Source organism: Hyperoodon ampullatus (genome assembly GCF_949752795.1).
Source record: "Hyperoodon ampullatus genome assembly, chromosome: 8".
In the NCBI taxonomy this organism is placed as follows: Eukaryota; Metazoa; Chordata; class Mammalia; order Artiodactyla; family Ziphiidae; genus Hyperoodon; species Hyperoodon ampullatus.
The window spans coordinates 85,042,533-85,064,474 of record NC_136921.1 but is presented as its reverse complement, the minus strand read 5'-3'; the positions used below and the strand labels follow the sequence as shown (position 1 = coordinate 85,064,474).

The 21,942-nt window shown below is 39.5% G+C and overlaps 1 protein-coding gene across 1 annotated transcript in view; it reads right to left on the bottom strand.

Annotated features, from left to right (window-relative positions):
- UBR3 (ubiquitin protein ligase E3 component n-recognin 3) overlaps positions 1–20,439 on the bottom strand; it is a gene marked incomplete at both ends in the record, with an annotated part of 236,220 nt that extends 215,781 nt beyond the window's left edge. Inside the window, 1 exon segment of the mRNA XM_079709824.1 lies at positions 19,892–20,439. Within this exon segment, the coding sequence (XP_079565950.1) occupies positions 19,892–20,439 (548 nt within the window).
- Positions 20,440–21,942: the final 1,503 nt, after the last annotated feature.

The window sequence follows — 21,942 nt, the reverse complement described above, 5'->3', positions numbered from 1 at the left end:
TGCAGCATGTGGGATCTTCCCGGACCAGGGCTCGAACCCACGTTCCCCGCATTGGCAGGAGGATTCTTAACCGCTGTGCCACCAGGGAAGTCCCTGAAAAGATGTTTTAACGCCGATGGTTAATCAGTAAGCAAAAGAGTGGTTCACATTTCAAACCAAGATTTATTCAACAGACTCCAGCTCAAAAGACCTGGATCCCAGCTATGCCAATTACTATTCATTGAGTAAGAGTCACTCTTACCCCAATTAAATTACTCCCCCGTGAAATGAGGACAATAATATCTACCTCAGAAATTATTATGAGGAGAAGAAGGGTAAAAAAAAATCTAATAAAAATAGAGAACAACAAAGCTGGTGTATGTTAATAAAACCATATCAAGAATTAAAATAAATGTGAATAGTCTAAGCATGCCAATTAAAAGACAGAGATCATCATAGTGATTTGCAAAAAGCAAAATCCAAATATATCCTCTATACAAGAAATGCACTTTCTTTGAGATATTATTGACATATAACATTATATTAGTTTCAGGTGTTCAACGTAACGATTAGGTATTTGTGTATATTGTGAAATGATCACCAATAAGCTACTTAACGAAATGCACTTTAAATATAAATATATAAAAATATATTTAAGTTAAAAGTAAAGGGAAGGAAAGATATATACCATGCAAACTCTATCTAACTTATGAACGTCAGACCAACCTTATAAATGACAAGCTCAAAGTGCCTAACTTTAATATTAAGAAACCTGACATTACATGTCTTCAAGAAAATCCAGCAGTGAACACAGATGAGGGTAAACGTCTAACAGGTTGTGGGCCCTCTTCTCTAAAAGCAAAAGGTACTCTTCCAAAGTTAGAGCAAAATCCAACAGATTTTCTGAGAGCATATATACAGAAAAAAGTCCACTTAGGTGACTGGTAAATATAGCTATGAGAATACAGCATATAATACTGTACTACAAATATGTGCATAATTAGAGATAAGCATCCCATTTAAAAACACATTCTCTAAAAAAGATGGGTAATATCATTTTTTCCTCAGTTTTTTACAAGTAAAGTACTATTTAACTCAAAAGTAAAAAAACATTATAATGATACTATTCTTTACTCCAAAAGTATACTTTATTAATAAGAGTTAATTAAATAAAACCTGTTATCAGAATAAAGGCTTTTAAAAATTTTGCATGTCAGTGTTTTTGTACCTCAGTCCAAGATAGAGTAACAAATACTGGATTTATTCCCTCATCCAAAATCAACCAAAAAAACAGACAAAATACATGAATCAGTGGTTTTCCAGACACTGAACATCAGGCAGTGAAAGACAATGATCTCTAACAGATGGGAAGCAAATGAAATGAGCCCCTTCAAATGTCACATCTTACTGCCTTGAGGGTTTCAAGGCCACAACCCGAGGAAGGAGAACCAAATGGAGCCAGGCAAGCTTCCTGAGTTAGGGGAGGAGGCAAAACTGAGAGTCTAGGAAAATCAATGCCACTAAAGTGAACAGGACGGAGTTCCAAACAGAAAAGAATTCCACAGAGAAATAATTCCAGAAATCTATACAGGGAATCCCTGAGTATTCACCAGAGTACAGATCAGCACATAAATATGAGAAAACTACCCAAGGCCAGGAAAACAAAACAAAACAACAAATTTTTTAATTGAAAAATTAGAACACAGCACATGTTCACATACAGAACCTAGAACAGTCATTTCCATCAGCCAGTCTGCAAAAACTCATAATTCATGAGATATCAGGTACTTTCCTTGGTAATGGGGAAGGTGTTTCCTTGGTATTGGGAAATAATTAGGCCTAGACTGAGCAATTCTCCTGACCCACCTAACAAATCATAAAGCAAAACTTGAAAGAATCAAACTGTTTCCAAAAAATTAATTACATGCCAAAACAAAGTTCAAAAATATTCATAAATAGAAAAAATATCAAGCACCTAAAAAGGTAAAATTCAAAAGGCTTCCCTGTGGCGCAGTGGTTGAGAGTCCACCTGCTGATGCAGGGGACACGGGTTCGTGCCCTGGTCTGGGAAGATCCCACGTGCCGCGGAGCGGCTGGGCCCGTGAGCCATGGTTGCTGAGCCTGCGCGTCCAGAGCCTGTGCTCCACAACAGGAGAGGCCACAACAGTGAGAGGCCCGCATACCACACACACACACAAAAAAGGTAAAATTCACAGTGGCAGGCATCCAATGTCTGGAGTATAAAGAAGCAGGAAAAAACAATCTATGATGAGGAGAACAATCAATCAAAAATGATCCAAAATTAACACAGATGTTAGATTCGCAGAAATAAACATTAAAAGTTATATAATGGCATTCCATATGTTCAAAGTTAAGTAGAGATATGGAAGATATTAAAAAGTTGAACTTCTAGGGATTAAACTACAATGTCTGAGATAAAAAATACAATGCATTGGATTAACAGATTAGACAGGGCAGAAGAAAAGATTAGTGAACCTAAAGACATAGAAAGAGAAACTAGCAAAAACAAAAGACAAGAAAAAAACAGACTGCCCAAAATGAAAAGAACAGTAGTGAGCTATGCTTCAAGCAGCTTAATATGCATATAACTAGAGTCCCCAAAAGTAGAAGAAGGTAGAAAAACATATAAAGAAATAATGTTCAGGGACTTCTCTGGCAGTCCAGTGGTGAAGACTCCACGTTTCCACTGCAGGGGGCACATGTTCGATCCCTGGTTGGGGAACTAAGGTCCCGCATGCTGCACAGCGCGGCCAAATAAATAAATAAATAAAATAATGTTCAAAATTTTTTCCAAATTTGACTAAAATAATAAACCCGAAGTCCAAGAAGCTCAACAAGCCCAAGCACAAAAAACATGAAAAACAAAAAATAAAAACCCTACACTGAGACATCATAATCAAACTACTCAAAAGCAGGGATAAAGAGAAAATGTGAAAAGCAGCCACAGAAGAAGACAGGTCAGAGAAGCAAAAAAAAAAAAAAAAGAAAAAAAAAGGGATGACAGCAGATTTCTCCTTGGAAACAATGCAAGCAAGAAGACACTAGTGGGCTTTCCTGGTGGCGCAGTGGTTAAGAATCCACTTGCCAAAGCAGGGGACACAGGTTCGAGCCCTGGTCCGGGAAGATCCCACATGCTGCAAAGCAACTAAGCCCGCGAGTCACAACTACTCAGCCTGTGCGCCGAGAGCCCATGCTCTGCAACAAGAGGAAGCCACCACCATGAGAAGCCCGCAACCGCAATGAAGAGTAGCCCCTGCTCGCCACAACTAGAGAAAGCCTGCATGCAGCAACAAAGACCCAATGCAGCCAAAAATAAATAAAAATTTTTTTAAAAGACACTAGTATATCATAAAGTACTAGAATCCTTAGAATCCTTCAAAAACAAAGGCATAAAAAAAAGCAAAATAAAGACATTTTCAGACATACCAAAAAAAAAGAAAGAAAGAATCTATCACTAGCAAACCTGCACTATACGATATATTAAACGAAGTCATTCACGCATGAGGTGGAAACATGGACCTACACAAAGGAACAAAACACTGGAAATTGTAACTAGATGAGTATGATTTTTTATTATCATTTAAATCACTATTAGAAATTGATTGTTTAAATAAAAATAACAACAATGTATTCATGAGTTTATGATATATGTGAAAATAAAATGTATGACAACAGTAAGATAAAACCTGGGAGAGGAAAAACAGAAACAAACTATTAGAAGATTCTTATACTATACATAAAGTAGTATAATGTAACTGAAGGTAGACTGTGATAAATTAAAGATACACTGTACACTATAAGCCATAAGGCAATCAATAAAATAACAATGACAAGCTAATCAACCAACAAAGGAGATAAATGGAAACATAAAAAGTAATTTAAAAGAAGGAAAAAAGGAGGAAAAAAGCAAACAAAGGGTAGATGGGATAAATAGGAAATAAACAGCAAGATGATAGACTTAAATCTAACCATATCAATAAGCATATCAGGGGCTTCCCTGGTGGCACAGTGGTTGAGAGTCCGCCTGCCGATGTAGGGAATGCGGGTTCGTGCCCCGGTCTGGGAAGATCCCACATGCCGCGGAGCGGCTGGGCCCGTGAGCCATGGCTGCTGAGCCTGCGCGTCCAGAGCGTGTGCTCCGCAATGGGAGAGGCCACAACAGTGAGAGGCCCGCATACCGCAAATAATAATAATAAGCATATCAAATGTGGTCGAAATACCACTGTCAGAGATTATCAAATTGGATAAAAAGATAGGCCCAACAAGATCAACTGCCTACAAGAAAAGGACTTTAAATAAAAAGACACAAATGTTTAAAAGAAAAACATTCTTTGTTTTTTGGGTTTTGGTTTTTGAGTTTTTTTGGCCACACCACACAGCTTGCGGGATCTTAGTTTCCTGACCAGGATCGAACCCATGTCCCTGCAGTGGAAGCTCAGAGTCCTAACCACTGGAGCACCAGGGAATTCCCAAGAAAAAATATTTTTAAAAATAGATACCGTCCGTGGAGAAACTGTCTTCCACAAAACTGTCCCTAGTGCCACAAAGGTTGGGGACCAGTGATACAGAGGACATATCACTGAAATTAAAAACCACATGGGGAAAAAAAATGAAACAGAAAAATCAATAAAATCAAAAGCTGGTTGCTTAAAAAGAGCAACAAAAGTGACACAGGAATAAAAAAGACAATATCATTATATATTCTACCGACACTGATAGAACAATAAAATATTACAAGCAACCTTTTGCCCATAAATTCAACAACTTAAATGAAATGGTCAAATTCCTTGAAAGATTGAAACTGCCAAAGCTCACACAAAAACATAACCTGAATAAGTAGTACATCATTAAAGAAATTGAATTTGTACTTAAAAACCTTCCAACAAGGGCTTCCCTGGTGGCGCAGTGTTGAGAGTCCGCCTGCCAATGCAGGGGACACGGGTTCGTGCCCCGGTCCAGGAAGATCCCACATGCTGCAGAGCGGCTAGGTCCGTGAGCCATGGCCGCTGAGCCTGCGCGTCCGGAGCCTGTGCCCCGCAACAGGAGAGGCCACAGCAGTGAGATGCCTGCGTACCGCAAAAAAAAAAAACCTTCCAACAATAAATACTCCAAACTTAGATTGCTTCACTGTCAGTCTCTGCCCAACATTTAAGGGAGAAATATATTATATTTTACACAAAATCTTAAAAAAATTCAGAAGAGGTGGGAACCCTTCCAAACTCATTTTAGGAAGGTAGCTTTACCCTAATACCAAAATTAGACAAAGATATTACAAAAGAAAACTATAGTTCAATATCCCTCTTGAACACAGATACAAAAATCCTCATATCAAAATACTAGCAACTCGAATCCAGCAGTATATAAAAAGGGTAATACATCATGACCAAGTAGAGTTTATCCCAGGATGCAAGACTGGTTCAATACTCAAAAAATTACTTAATGTAATTCACCATATCTACAGATTAAAAAGAAAAATCACACAATTACCTCAGTAGATGCAGAAAAAACATCTGACAAAATCCAGCAACCCACTGCTGATAATTGGGGGGAAAAAAAACAAAACCTCTCAGCAAACTAGGAATAGAAATTACTCAATTGGATAAAGAGCATCTACAAAAAACCTACAGCTAATATCAGACTTAATGATAAAAGACATTTTCCCCTAGCATCAGGAACAAGACAAGGATATACACATTCACCACATCTGCTCAACACTGTACTGGAGGTTGTGCCCCATGCAATCAGGAAGGGAGGAAGGAAGAACAGTGAGAGAAAGAGAGAAAGAAAGAGAGAAAAGAAAGAAAGAAAGAAAGAGAGAGAGAGAGGGAGGGAGGGAGGGAGGGAGGAAGGAAGGAAGGAAGGAAAGAAAGAGAAAGAAAGAAAGAAAGAGAGAGGAGGGAGGGAGGAAGAAATACAGAGAGAAAGAGAGGGAGGGAGGGAGAAAGGAAAGGCACTAAGATTTGAAAGGAAGAAGTAAAACAATCTTTATTCACAGTCAGCATGCTCATCTACATAGAAAACCTAATGGAATCCATCCAAAGCTACTAGACCAAATAAGTTTAGTGAGGTTGCAGATGTAAGATCAATACACAAACCTCAACTTGAATATGAATGTTCGTAACAGCTAAATCTGTAATAGCCAAAAACTGGAAGCTACTCAAATGTTCATCACCAGATGAACAGATATACAAATTGTGTTATATCCTTACAGTGGAATATTACTTAACAATAAAGGAATGAACTACTGACATACAACAACATGAATGAATCTAAAATAGTTACACTGAGTGAAGGACACCAGATCAAATATATGTGTGTGTATATATATCCACACCAGACTGACTTAATTTGTCCTGCCTTTGAGGATGATTTGTAAGAAGTTGAATTATCGATAACAGAATGTTTTGGGTGCTCTGATAAACATGAAAACAAAGTAAGAAAAATGGAAATGGGAAAAGGTGTTTTCCTCCTATAATTGAAGTAATAATGCATTAATTTTTGAATAATTCAGGGTTAAAAGGTAAAAATAAGATGCTGAAGTTCTCACTGAGAAAGGCTAGAATTCCTATGCACTGTTATTTTCCTGATGACTATCTAAAAATGGTGCCCTGATTTAGGTTTTGGGAAACATTGGAAAAAAAAAAAGCCACAAGAGAGTGTTATTTGGTGAACTATTTTTTTACATTTATAAATGTGGTGTTAGCATCACAAAATATAAATATATGCACATACACACACACACACACACACATATATTCCACTTACATAAAGCTCTAGAAATGCAAATTAATCTACAGCAACAGAATGGTTGCTGGGGGAAGAGGCACAGAAAAAAGGGAGAAGGTAGGGATTACCTTGCAGGTGGTTGCTATGTTTATTATCTTGCTTATGGTGATAGTTTTATAGGTGTGTGTGTGTGCGTGTGTGTGTGTGTGTATATATATATATATACACACACATACATATATATGTGTATATATATATAGAAACTTAATGTACTTTATTTATTTATTTATTTATTTTTTTTGCGGTACGCGGGCCTCTCACTGTTGTGGCCTCTCCCCTTGTGGAGCACAGGCTCCGGACGCACAGGCTCCGGATGCACAGGCTCAGCGGCCATGGCTCACGGGCCCAGCCGCTCCGCGGCATGTGGGATCCTCCCAGACCGGGGCACGAACCCGTGTCCCCTGCATCGGCAGGCGGACTCTCAACCACTGCGCCACCAGGGAAGCCCTTAATGTACTTTAAATGTGTGCAACTTATTATAAATCAATTATGCCTCAATCAAGCTATTCCAAAAAATGCCTTCAAAATCATATGCAATTGCCTTGGTCAAGCATTCCAATCCAATGCTTTGATAAAAGGCTTTGCTTTTTAACAGTTCTATCACCAGTAATGGAATATTAATATAGCGTGCCAATGTTTCATAGTCTTGGGCAATCAATCACATAAAATTGGAATAATACCATTCTCTTTATGTGTTTCTAGTCTCATTTAGTTAAAAGAAAAATTGAAGTAGGCAGGTCAAATACTGTCCCCATTTTACATGTGAGAAAAACTACAGCCTAGGAAAATTAAGTGATTTACCCAAGGACTAAAAGATAACAAACGTTGGGAAGTGAGACCAAAACATGGCCTCATAGACAGTTATGTTCTCACAAATTCTAAACTGAAAATTAGAAAGACCAACTTCAAAGGTCCCTGGTCAAAAAATGAGTGTTCTCTAGAGGTGACTGATAAGCTACCTGGAGTTCTGTGATAATGAAAATATCACTGTGAATAAATCAGAACTATAATATTCTTGCCAACCAGCATTCTAGGAAATTCTTTCCACTATTACAGGTTAGATTTCCTGAGATTCTTTAAAGAATATATTCCAGGACTTCCCTGGTGGTGCAGTGGTTAAGAATCCGCCTGCCAATGCAGGGGACATGGGTTTGAGCCCTGGTCCAGGAAAACTCCTCATGCCATGGAGCAACTAAGCCCGTGCGCCACAACTACTGAGTCTGCACTCTAGAGCCCAGGAGCCACAACTACTGAGCCCGCATGCCACAACTACTGAAGCCTGTGCGCCTAGAGCCTGTGCTCCACAACAAGAGAAGCCACTGCAATGAGAAGCCCGTGCACCGCAATGAACAGTAGCCCCTACTTGCCGCAACTAGAGAAAGCCCATGTGCAGCAATGAAGACCCAATGCAGCCAAAAATAAATAAATAAATGTATTTTTTTAAAGCTTAAAAAAAAGAATATATTCCATTAAATTGTCCCCATCTCTCCCAATAAAATCACCTACAAGCAGGATTATCACTACCTGAGCAATGGGCAAGGCTTAAAATTCCCTTAAGAAATTAAAACCCCAAATCTAGGCTTCATGCAAGTTTGGAGTTCAAATTTACATTACTCATGTGGCACTGGAACTCCTCAAACTAAAAATTAATTTTTAAAACTGGCACTGGGCCAATGATGTCTGTGATGGTTTAGAAAACAGCTCCCAATCTCCTTCCAGGTAAAACTCAAATTTCTTGTAAAATTTTCCTTAAAGATTTTTTCTAGAAATGCAAATTAAAAACTTAATAGACAAACTGGACAGCAGATTAGACAGAACTGAAGAAGGAATTACCCAGAAGACAGATCTGAGGAAATCACCCCCAATTCAGGGGGGAAAAAGAAAAAAGATAATGGATAGAAAATGAGTGAGCTCTATTTAGAAAACAGAATAAGAAAATCCAACAAATATGTTATAGTAGCATAGTATCCAAAACAGAACATAAAGAATGGGAGAGAGTTGAAATTCAAAGAGACAATGGCTGAGAATTTTCAGAACTGATGAGAGACACAAATCCTCATCTAGAATCAGCTCAACAAATGAAGCCACACCTAGACACATCAAACTGAAAGTACAGATCACCAAAAAGTAAACCTTACAAGTAATTAACAAAGGCAGATTACTTACAAAAGAACAATTAGATGGAATATAACTTCTCAACAACAGAGACCAGAAGACAACAGAAAAGTACCTTCAAAGTATAAGGAAAAACAAATGTCAACTAAAATTCTTAACCCAGTTAAAATATTATTTGAGAGTGAGGCTGAAAACTACTCTAGTACCTGATTACATCATGTTCTTTCAAGCCTGTGAAGCTTTATGTTTTCTGTTCCTTCTATCCATAATGTCCTCCTTTAACTCCCAATCTCCTTCCAGATCAAATTCAAGTTCTTTGTAAAGTTTTCTTCAGCTTTCACTAGTATGCAGTATCAACAGAGGCCACAGAGGCTAAGAACACAAGATTTGGAATATGCAAAGAAATGGGTGTGAATAACAGCTGTGTGACTTTGGTCATGTTGCCTCCCTGAGACTATATTTTACTTATGTAGATGATAATATCAACCCCTAAGGTTTGTTAAGAATGTTAAATTAGATATATGTAAATTCCTGACCTACAATAAAACTCATTAATAAGAAAATGTACAGATTAGCTATTAGAAGAGACTTCAGAATATTGCTTGATCAATATTTTTTAAAAAAGCATTTGAAAATTTTTATAATATAAAATTTTGAGATAAAGCAATAAACAAGGAATTAGAAAAAGTAATTTTTTAAATGATATTTATAGTAGAAACAAAAAGAAGGTATCGGGGAACAAATTTAACAAAAGATACACAATTTATGGAGGAAATTACTTTATTGATAGAAAAAACAATTTACACTGCTCTCACAGTTAGGAAGATTTAATACTACAAAGATGACAGCATGTGTATTCTACTGAAAAGAATTCCACTGCATGATTAAACAACAGTTTAATTGTTTCTATATTTTCTTTATTTTCTCATTATTTCTATATTTTTCCTATTTCAAATAGTATTATTGTAGAGACTCCTTCTGCAATGTCCTCAAATTTAGCATGATTCCAAAAAATAACTAACAGAATTTTCCACAGGACTTGACAAGCTGACCCTGAAATTCAAATGAAAAAGCTAGGGACCAAGTATAGCCAAGATTCTTTTGAAGAATTATAAAGGAAATCCTGCCATATTGAGATATATTCTAATGTTATAATAATTAAAGTAGTATGATATTGTTGCAAGAGACATATCAATACAACAAAGAGCTTAGGACATATACAGGAAACTGATACGTGACAGAGGTGGCACAAAAATCAATGAAGAAATAAATGGCTGTTTAATAAATGGTGCTAGATGTTTACAGTACCCAGGACATGGAAGCAACCTAAACATCCATTGACAGATGAATGGGTAAAGAAGATGTGGTACATATATACAATGGAATATTACTCAGCCATTAAAAAGAATGAAGTAATGAAATAATTCCATTAGCGGCAACATGGATGGACCTGGAGATTATCATACTAAGTTAAGTAAGTCAGACAGAGAAAGGCAAATATCATATGATATCACTTATATACAGAATCTAAAAAAAAATGGTACAGATGAACTTATTAACAAAACAGAAACAGACTCACAGACTTAGAGAATGAACTTATGGTTACCGGGGGGAAAGGCTGGGGGGGAGGGACAGACTGAGAGTTTAGGATTAAAATGTACACACTGCTATATTTAAAATAGATAACCAAGAAGGACCTACTGTAAAAAAATTTTTTAATTAAAAAATAATTTTTAAATAAATAAACAGTGCTAGAATAACTGGATCCTCATATTGAAAAAGATAAAATTAGATCTCAATCTCACATTATATGTAAAAATAAATTCCAGATGGACTAAAGACCCAAAGATGAAATACAAAATGTTAAATCTTTCAGAAGAAAATTTATAAGCATTTTTTTAAACCAAGGTAGAGAGGATTGCTTTAAAAAGACAAATAGGACTTCCCTGGTGGCGGAGTGGTTAAGAATCCACCTGCCAATGCAGGGGACACGGGTTCAACCCCTGGTCCGTGAAGATCCCACATGTCGCGGAGCAACTAAGCCCGTGCACCACAACTACTGAGACTGCGCTCTAGAGTCCGTGAGCCACAACTACTGAGCCCACACACCGCAACTACTGAGCACGCGTGCTGCAACTATTGAAGCCTGCGTGCCTAGAGCCCGTGCTCTGCAACGAGAAGCCTTCACACCACTACAAAGAGTAGCCCCTGCTCGCCACAACCAGAGAAAGCCCACATGCAGCAACGAAGACCCAACGCAGCCAAAAAATATATAAATATTTTTAAAAAACACAAATAATACAAACTACAGTAGTAAAACTAGATTTTTAATTTCAGGCTTTTTACAACACTATTATATATTACAAGGTGAAAAGACAAGCCACAGGCTAAAACAATGAAATGAGGAATCCAAAGATCAGTATCTAGCATACATTAAGACTCAGTAAAATAAAATTTAAAAACCCAGTAGAAAACAGGCAAAGAATATGAACCAGCAGTTACAAAAGAAGAAACTAAATGGCCTAAAAACAAATGAAAAGATGTTCAACTTTACCTAGCAGTCAGGAAATGCAAAATTTTAAAATATGTTTATAACCAACAGACTGGCAAAATATTTTATACAGAGAGATAGAGAAAGAGATACATATATATATATCACCAATTTTGGTAAGTAGAAAAATAGGAACTCAAATTCCTGGTGGAAGTGTAATTGGGAGTAAACTGGATAAACCAACAGAAGGCAACTCTTAACTATCTAGTAACGCTGAAGAATAGAATGCACACTCTATGATCCAGTGATTCCTCTCCTAAAAACATTTTGGTATATCTATACAAGGAGACAAATGAAAAGATGTTCACTACAGCCCTTTTAGAAACAATGAAAAATGTAAAGCATCTAACTGTCCTTCAGCAAAGAAACAGGTAAGCAAACTATGGTTTAATCATACTATAGAATGTTTAATAGTAGTTAGAAATGAATGAACTAGTCTATTTTAGCAACATGGTAAATAAAAAAGGCAAGCTGCAAAAGGATTCATATAATGTAAAATAATTTATGTAAAATTTTCACATAAATACTGTTTAAATGTAGTACATTTAAGTAAATGTAAAAAGTAAAACATGCATGGATATGACACAGGAATTTCAGGATAATGGTAACCCCTAGGGAGGGAAAGAGAAAGGGAGGGAGAAGAGGATGATCTTTATTTTTCTGATTGAAAAAAGCTCTAAGGAAAATATGATGAAAGGTTGACCTCTATTAATCTCAGTGGTGAGTACAAAGGTATTTGTTATATTCTTTTTATACTTTTATGTATATTGAAAATGTTTCATAGCTGAAAATAGTTTTAAAGAATTTAATATGAAATAAAAATGATTAGAAAAAAATTACTATTTAACAACACTTCTAAATTGCTCTGTTGTAGTTAAACCTCATAACTATGACGATGACTAGAAATTCCACTTCCACCTCAAGGATAATCTTCTGCACTAAGCAGAATCTGTCTACATTATTTCTAGTAAATTAGCATTGACAAAAAGTACAATGAACACAGAAAAGAGAACACAGATTTCTTTAACTCTTCTTCCTCCAAGCTCTCAGGAGTGTTGTGCTCCTTTGTTTGAATTTCTGACTTGAGTTAGATGGATACTGCTGTAGAGAAAATTCCAGATTCATAGGAAAGAAAATTTCACAAGTAATCCATGTAAACACATAGATAACATACTAAAACTCTGAATATGTGCAAAGAGAATATAAATAAAAGAGATAAATATGGCACAGGTCTTCATCATCAAATCTTTATTAAAAGTTTGTTACTTGTAGCGATATAAACTAGAAATGAAAAAAATTGTTAATTCAGAAAATCAAATCCTGCAGTATGGTTTCACACTGTACTTATGCTATAGAAGTGTTGTCCCTACACATGAGCTTCACAGTGAAGATAAAACTCACCACTGGACTTTGCAACATGAGACTTAGATAACAGGAATACATAGAGTGAGCTAAAAAAAATAACAGAGAGGATGCCACCGCAAAGAAGATGATAAGGTTGGCAACATAGGTAGAGGCCACGTTGTGGAAAACACTGACGCCAGGCTAAGGGTGCCAGACTTTAGCTTATAAAAAATGGGAAGCCACTTTTTTTTTTTTTTTTTGGCTGCGCCAGGTCTCAGTTGCAGCCCGCGGACTGTTAGTTGCGGCATGCGGGATCTTTTTAGTTGCGGCATAGGGGCTTCTTAGTTGTGGCATGCTTGCGGGATCCAGTTCCCTGACCAGGGATCTAACCCGGGCCCCCTGCATTGGGAGCACGGAGTCTTACCCACTGGACCACCAGGAAGCTATTTTAAGCAAAGTAGTCACATATGTAAAGCAGAATTTTATATGAGTGAAGGTTAGACTGAACTGTGAAATTATTACAGGCAGGAAAACAGTAAATTATCATGGAATAGGTTATGATGTGATGAAGGCTTGACCTAAGGTAACAGCAGAGAATGAAAAGAACAAATCTAAGAGAAAACAAAAGAACAGGTCTTGGTACCAAGCATGCAAGGAGAGGGAAAGGGAAGAATCAATAATGACACAAGGAGACACTATTAGATATCTACCCAAAATCCATTCCTCTGTTTTTCCCCAGACATGAGACAACAAAGACCAAATGTAAACAAACTAAGTGATGGAACAAAAGTTTATAAAAAGCCTGGGTCCCCAATAACACTAATAAGCTGCTGAACTAGTCCTAAGATGCAAAACAGTAAATCTCTTCAAGGTTTAAGCCACTAGTAGCTGGGATTTCTTACTGAGGGAAAAATGATACTAATTTAAAAAGAAACAAAGGGAATTCCCCAGCAGTCCAATGGTTAGGACTGTGCTTTCATGGCCAAAGGCCCAGGTTCAATCCCTTGTCAGGGAACTAAGATCCCACAAGCCTCACAGCACGGCCAAAAAGACTAAAATAAAATAATAAATAAATAAATAGGGAAAAAAAAAGGAAAATCTACATGGAAGTATTTTGGAGACCGATATAATTCATTCAATTTTAGACATGCTGACATTAAGCTAATGGGAGGGTATTCAAGTGGCCAAAAGTTCCCAAACTGGTATGACTCAAAATAACAGCTTCCTAGATTTAACCAATGAAACTTTGATTATTCAAAGTTACAGATTTCTTTACTATAGGATTTCTTTAAGATGTTACACATTGCAGATAGTCAAGAAGATACAACGTGAAGTGTTTCCCAAATTTGCTTGGCCACAGTACACCCTTCTGTAGTAGAAAATCTCTGTAAAACATGTCTAGAGAAATAGATAAAGTATAGTTGATCCTTGAAACTTTAAGAATAGAGTATTCTAGGGACTTCCCTGGTGGTCCAGTGGTAAAGAATCTGCCTTCCAATGTGGGGGACGTGGGTTCAATCCCTGGTCCGGGAACTAGGCCCACACACCACAACTACTGAGCTCGCGCACTGCCAACAGGAGAGCCCGCATGCCGCAAGCTACAGAGCCCATGGGCCCTGGAGCCCGTGCACCATAACTAGAGAGAGAAAATCCACATGCCACAACTAGAGAGAAGCCCACACGTCAACAAAGAGCCCGGGCCACAACGAAGGATCCCACGTGCTGCAGCTGAGACCAGACTCAGCCAAATTAATTAATTAATTAAAAAGAATAGAGTATTCTACAAAGAACTCACTAATACATGAAAAGATGATACAATTAGAATACCACCATTTTGCAGCCCCTAATAAAATAATAGATCTAGACAATGATAATCAATAGCTGCAAAAATCTTTAACATGATAGGGAACTTCATGACAAATGGATTGGGCTGACAAACCTGAACCCACTGATCAACCTAATATTTACTAAAGAATAGATAAGGAGACATTCTGTGGCTCCAGCTATTATTCAACAGGAAGTATAAAACACCATGATAAAGTTTTCTTGCCCCCTCCCCAAAAAAAGAGAACCTAAAATTTGATCAAGATTTTAGATCCAACTACTAGTTTACAAGAAATAATGGGCAGAGGAACAAGTTAAATATCACAGAGATGCAATCAGTAAAACCCAGAATGTCGGTTTCTTTAATAAATTGCAAAGAAGGAAAAAAGAAGGGGGAGGGGGAGACTATAAATTAAGATTCCTAAGAGAAATAAAAACCAAATACAACATTAGGACATTGTTTGCATCCTACTCCTAAATTAACCCTAAGAAATCATTTATGAGACAAGTGGGAAAATCTGAACACTCACTTGCTATTTGAAGATATTAAAAAATCACTGTGAATATTTTAGGTACTATAATTGTGGTAACAGTACTGTAATTCTTTTAACTGTGATAAAATACACATAACATAAAATTTATTATTTAACCATTTTTAAGTGGTATTAAGAACATTCACATTGTTGTGCAACCGTCACCACCATCCAACTCAAGAACAGTTTTATCTTCCCAAACTGAAACTCTACCCATTAAACAATAACTCTCCATTCCCCCTTCCCCCCAGCCCCGGACAACCACCATTCTACTTTCTGTCTCTGTGAATGAGACTATTGCAGGCACTTCATATAAACAGAATCATACAACATTTGTCTTATTGTGTCAGGCTTATTTCACTTAGCATAAGGTTTTTAAGGTTCATCCATTTTGTAGCATGTGTCTGAATTTCATTTCTTGTAAAGGCTGAATAATATTCCATCTTATGAATATGCCACATTTTGTTTATCCATTCATCTGTCAGTGGACATTTGGGTTCAGTTTTATTTTTCAGGGTTCATATCTCTTTACTGAGATACATACTTAAGCATTTATAAACTGAATTATAAGATACCTGAGGTTTGCTTCAAAATAGATAAAAAAGATATCACTTTTCATTTATCAGGTTAACAAAGATCAGAAAAACTGCTAACACCATATACATTGGCCAAGATGTGTGGAAACATGCTCATTCAAACACTGTTGGTGGGAGTGTAAATTAATCTCTTTGGAGGGCTCTATCAAAGTTTAAGATGTACATTTCCATTAACCAAGATATAATATAACTTCTGATAATTTATACTCACACATATACTCACACACATACACAAAGAAGTGTATATAAGAATACTGACTACAACAAAGCTTATATTAAGCCCAAGACTGGAAACAATTTACATGTCTATCAGTAGGGAACTGACTGAATAAATTACAGTAAAATACAAAAATATGAAAATGCAATAGAATACAATTTAACTTTAAAAAAGAAAATAAAATGGTTCTATGTGTACTAATAAGAGACAGAATCCAATAAGTACGTTCACAGGAAAAAAGCAAGATTCAGAAGAGTATAACACTGTTCAACCAGACATTCACTGCTTTGATTTCTGGCATTGCCACACGCCACACACCAAATAACCTAAAAACTTCCTACAACAAAACATTTAGAAATGCTGAGTAAATTATAACTAAAATCTTTTAAATGTTTAACTAAGCTCAAAAGTAAGGGAAATCTCTCACTGAGGTGTGGGATGGAGGAAAGAGGAACCCTTACTTTTTACTTTTCCACCTACTTTTATGTTATAACCAATAGGTATTACTTTCGAAATTAAAAAAGAAATCAGTCCTGAAGTACACTGAAAAAAGATGCTATAAATTTAATATCCATGCCACTCCCTGAATAACTAAAGCAATGTAATCTCAGGGCAAATTTTCAGGTATAACAGCTACTATTTTATCCAATCTAATTCAACATTTACTACTAAGTACAAGAGCCTTTGAAAAATAATAGCAAGATGAAGTTCCTATTTTTTAAGGAGTTTAGAATCTGTGAGGAAGAATAAGGAGCCAAAAGAAATCAATAATACACAATAGAATATGAAAATGGTCATCCTCTGCATCAAAATTTGAAAACTAAATGTTTAAAATTCCAATTTCTGGTTCGTAACATCAGAACCCCAAACCAGTCTGACATTAGTTTAGATTTTCCATTACTTTTTTTCTTTTTTTTCTCCATTACGTTTTTTTAACTCATCCATCCATTAATCATTTGTGACAATGACTGTACTTACATTAGTGGCAACATACAATTATTAATACATAGTTTCTATAGGCTTTGTGATCTCTTCCCACAAATGAATTCTCAGTTGTTTTCTTCCTTTGATTCGTATACCTGTTAATAGGCCACATTTATTATATCAGTACTACTAATCAAAAATAACTGAATTCCCTGGTGGCACAGTGGTTAAGAATCCACCTGCCAATGCAGGGGACACGGGTTCAAGCCCTGGTCCGGGAAGATCCCACATGCCGCGGAGCATCTAAGCCCGTGTGCCACAACTACTGAGCCTGTGCTCTAGAGCCCGCGAGCCACAACTACTGAGCCCATGTGCCACAACTACTGAAGCCCACGTGCCTAGAGCCCATGCTCCGCAACGAGAAGCCACCGCAATGAGAAGCCTGCACACTGCAACCAAGAGTAGCCCCCGCTCGCTGCAACTAGAGAAAGCCTGTGTGCAGCAACGAAGACCCAACACAGCCAAAAAATAAATCAATTAATTAAAAAAAAAAAAAAGGAATGCTACTTGTAGAGGCAATAGAGAGAAGTGCTGAACTGTCAGGGTCTGGAGCCAGCATGCCTAGCCAGCTACCTGTGTAATCCTGAGCAAGTTTCTTAAAACTCTGTGCCCCACTTTCCTCTTCTGTACAATGGGGATAATAACAGTAACAATCTCATAGTTATTAAGTGAGTTAATGTAAAGCAGATTTTAATATTTGACCACTATTTTCCAAATAGATGAATAAAACTCCAAAATTTTAATAGCACTCTGTTGTTGAGGCTGGTGTGAAACAGAGAGTCACATGCTCTGCTTACTCCTAAGCCTTTTGGGGGGCAATCTGGAAATCCCACTTTGAGAATTTATCCCACTGATATTCTTGCACAGGTATGCAAAGAGAGGTATACCAGTTTTTTATTTCATACTGAAACCAAAATGTCCAACAAAAGTGATGACTAAATAAAGAATGGCAAATTTATGACATGAAACACTATGCAGCAGATTGTTTTTTTTAATAGAGTGAGTACACTGATTTACTGACATGGAAAGATCTCAAATAAGTGAAAAATTCAAGATGTATACAACAGTGCACATGATAGTTACCTTTTGCATAAAAAGAGGCTGAAATATCAAAATACATATTCATCCTTGTTTCTTTTTGCACTAAGAGAAACTAGTAACAGTGTGAAGAAACTGGGCAGATGGGAGACAGGATGGGAGGGAAACTTCAAACTGTGTATCTTTTTATTTTTATTTTTTGCTTTTTTAGCTACATAAATATCTTACCTATTCAATTGTCAATTTTTACAGTTTTTTGTTTGTTTTTTTGCGGTACGCGGGCCTCTCACTGTTGTGGCCTCTCCCATTGTGGAGCACAGGCTCCGGACGCGCAGGCTCAGCGGCCATGGCTCACGGGCCCAGCCGCTCCACGGCATGTGGGATCTTCCCGGACCGGGGCACGAACCCGTGTCCCCTGCATCGGCAGGCGGACTCTCAACCACTGCGCCACCAGGGAAGCCCAATTTTTACAGTATTTTTAAGTGTCAGGCATACACTTTAAGCTGGCAAATGTTAGCTGCAATTATTACTATTGTTGTTACAATAGCAATAGCAGTATTATAAGTATTATTATCATTAACAAGTTCAAAATAGCTCCTTTCTGAAGCTTTTTTCTTACTCCCTCTGCACAGAGCCTTCTCTGACTCCCAGACTATTTAAGGAATTTATCATTTTCTACTCTAGTGTAAGCGGCTTAAGGGGCAGGTCAATGTCTTGTTCATTTTTAATATCCTAGGAGCCTTGCTTGTACCTAGTCGATACAAATATTCTGGAATAACTGTAATCTACAAGTACTCCAAAGAAAATAGTGACCATTTCTAACGGGATTAGACTCTATCATTAATTATAAGACCTGAAAATTGAAAAACTTGAATAACTGGATTTGCTAACATTCTTTCGGCTACTGACCAGCCAAAATCTCCTCTCTTTGACTAAGTTTTTCTTTCCCCGGGACTTCCCCAGACACTGACATCATATCCCAAGCCAAGACACAACATGCACCAACTCTTTCACTCACTGCAATTTCTGAAATGTCTTTTGTCCTAAATCCCAACACCCTGGTACATCATTCCTATCGAAAAAGCATTTGAGTGTTTCCTTTTAGATAGAGGTTCACATATTAGTCAGTGCATAAAGTGCCCTTTTAACTGGAGAAGACCTAACACATGATTCCTAATTCGCTCAGTGTTTTGTTTGGGCTGGTATGGAAGGTATTCTATAATTGACTGCTCGCTCAGTAGCTCAATTCTAGATGTCATTCCAGCACACCAAATACTCCACTGACAGCTCAACAGTCACTTTTCATACAGGCCCCTCCCCTTCCCTCCTCCCTCAACCCCCATCAGCTCAAGAGCTCCTTCCCTCATACCGACACACTGACAGTTCAGAAGTCCCTTTCCACAAGCTGTCCTCCCCTGCAGCTGCAAGACCACCTCCCCGAGTCGCATCATCCAGCGACCCAATTCGGTCCCCAATATCATCCCTCTCCCAGCCAATCCAAATCCCATCATCAGTCTCTTCCCAAGAAACAGGCAGCTTTAAAGCCTTTCCCAACAAGTACGCAATTGACAGCTCGACACCAGATTCCCTGAGTATCCTTTTCTCTTCTCTCCGCTCCTACCCCACGCACTGGCTCTTTTCTCTCAATCACCCGTTCGCCCTGGCTTCCCAGAAAATTCACAGCCTTGTTCCCTAAATACGCTCTCCGCTCTCCCCCTCCTCCCCATCCCCTTCACCGCTGACAGCTCAGTCACTTCCATCCCCATGTGGCTGCAACCTCCTGCCCCACTCCTTTCCCTTGACAGCTCTGGGTCGGCTCCAAGCTCCCCCTCCCCAAGGCCTCCCCAGACCTCGGCCTGGGCCTCCCGCGGTGCCCCCCGCCCCGGAGGACAGCTCCACTCACCCACTCTCCCGCATCACGTTGCTGTCCCCGCAGTCGCAGGCACCGCCGGCCTGGCTGCGGAACATGTTGAAGTCGTGTCCGGTGTGGTCACCCTGGTGGAAGCACTCGGCGCACAGCGACATGCAGGGAGAGATGCCGCACGTCCGGCAGCGGTAGGCCACGAAGTTGGCTGTCCAGACCAGGCCGCAGAGCGCCGCGGGGTCGTAGGCCCGCACCGCCGCGCAGAACTCTTCGTAGCCTCCGCCGCCCGCCAGAAGGCACTTACACCACTCCAGGGCCTCCTCCTCGGCCGCCCCCGGACCGCCCCCGTCGCCGGCCGCCGCCGCCTCCTCGCCGTCCGCAGCCGCAGCCAGCGGCCGCTCGGCGCTCAGCACCCGCTCCAGCAGCGCCTGCAGCTCCTCGGCACCTGCGCGGTTGTCCGGCCGGCTGAGGGCCGCCTTCAGGTGCGCGGCGGTGGCCGCCTTGTCGAGGGCCAGCCCGGGCGCGGGCATCTCGGCTTGGGGTGGCTGCGGACCCCCGACGGCCGCCGCAGCCGCCGCCGCCGCCATGATGAGAGCTCAGAATTTGGAGAGTCCAGGGCCGGCGGCTCCTCCTGGGAGGGTGGGGGAATTGGCTGCTGCGATTGCTCGGCCCTCCCAACTCTCGCGATACCCCGGGGCTGCCGCGCACCTCTGCCTGTGTCCCCGCCCCTGCACACGCCCCCTCGCGCTGGGGTGCCTGCTTCCCGACCCCTCGCCTGGGAGGGACCTCCTGTTTATTCCTCCGACCTCTTGGCTCTCAGCTACAATTGAGAGCCACTAAAATAAGGGACCCGACTTTAAAATTATTTAATATGGAAAATCTTTAATATGGACCATTTTTCCTCTATTTACCTGGGCTACAGGAATACAGACAGCATCTTTCAGCTGTTTTTTAGGCATCTGCATTTCGTTCTGAGATGTAGATCCCCACGGTTATCAAACCCTTAATTACGATTGAATTACTATTATTATTGAAAAACCCTCCTAATTTTTCGCCCTGTATCAGTTCTTACCCTCACACTATTACCAGTTTAATCTTCTAAAGTACATTTTTTAGCGGATTAAAATATATTCTTGCCATCACTCTCCTGTTCAAAATCTTTAGTGGAAACAAAAGTCAAAAACTCCTTGAATCTTCTCTTAATGCCCACCACCAACCTATCTTTCTATCATTATCTCCTTGTGCTACTCTAAGTTTGCCATTTGAAAGAGGCCAATGGGACTCTTCGGTTTTCTGACAGATGCTTTACGCCTGTAGTCTTTATTGTTCCTAATTCCACCCCTACTCCACCCCATGCCGTCGCCCCACACTCCTGTTCTGGCAGTGTCTGCCCATTTCATTCCCCTTCTTCAAAAATGGCTCTCAGTTGGTCCGTGGGTCGGTGGCCTAGAGCTCGGTTCTCGGCTCTCATGTTCGGAGGTGGGAGGGACAAGGGACAGGCCCGCACACCTGACCTGCCCGGAGAGGATCCCCGCACCCAGTAGGAGAAGGAGGAGACTAAGCAGGGAAAAGGACTCACAGCTTCTGATGCGAGTCACGTGCTGGAAGCTGCCCTGGAGCAGATGGACGGGATCATTGCAGGCACTAACACAGGGGTGGATATTAGCGATGGTACCTGTGAGCCTGCACTGGCTTCCGCGGCTTCCTACATGAAACCCTTCTCGGTGCTCCATCTCGTCGAGGACTTGAGGCTGGCCCTGGAGATGCTGGAGCATTCTCGGGAGAGAGCAGCCCTCCTGAGCCAGATCCCAGGCCCCAGAGCTGCCTACATAAAGGGGTGGTTCAGAGGAGAGCTGGCTGCGGCTTTCCGACTCTCTTTACACCTGGCATGGGCACCGATCCCTCCCTCCAGTCCTGCTAAGTACTACTGACTCAGGCTGCAGTGTTTACAGAAAACTTTATGAAGCTTCAAGAAAATGATAGGTCCATAATTCCTCAGTCTGAAACCCTTAATTCCTCAGTATGAAACCCTTGGGTCCACGTGCATTTTAGAACTCAGAGCTTATTAAACTTTAGAAAGGTGAGACAGT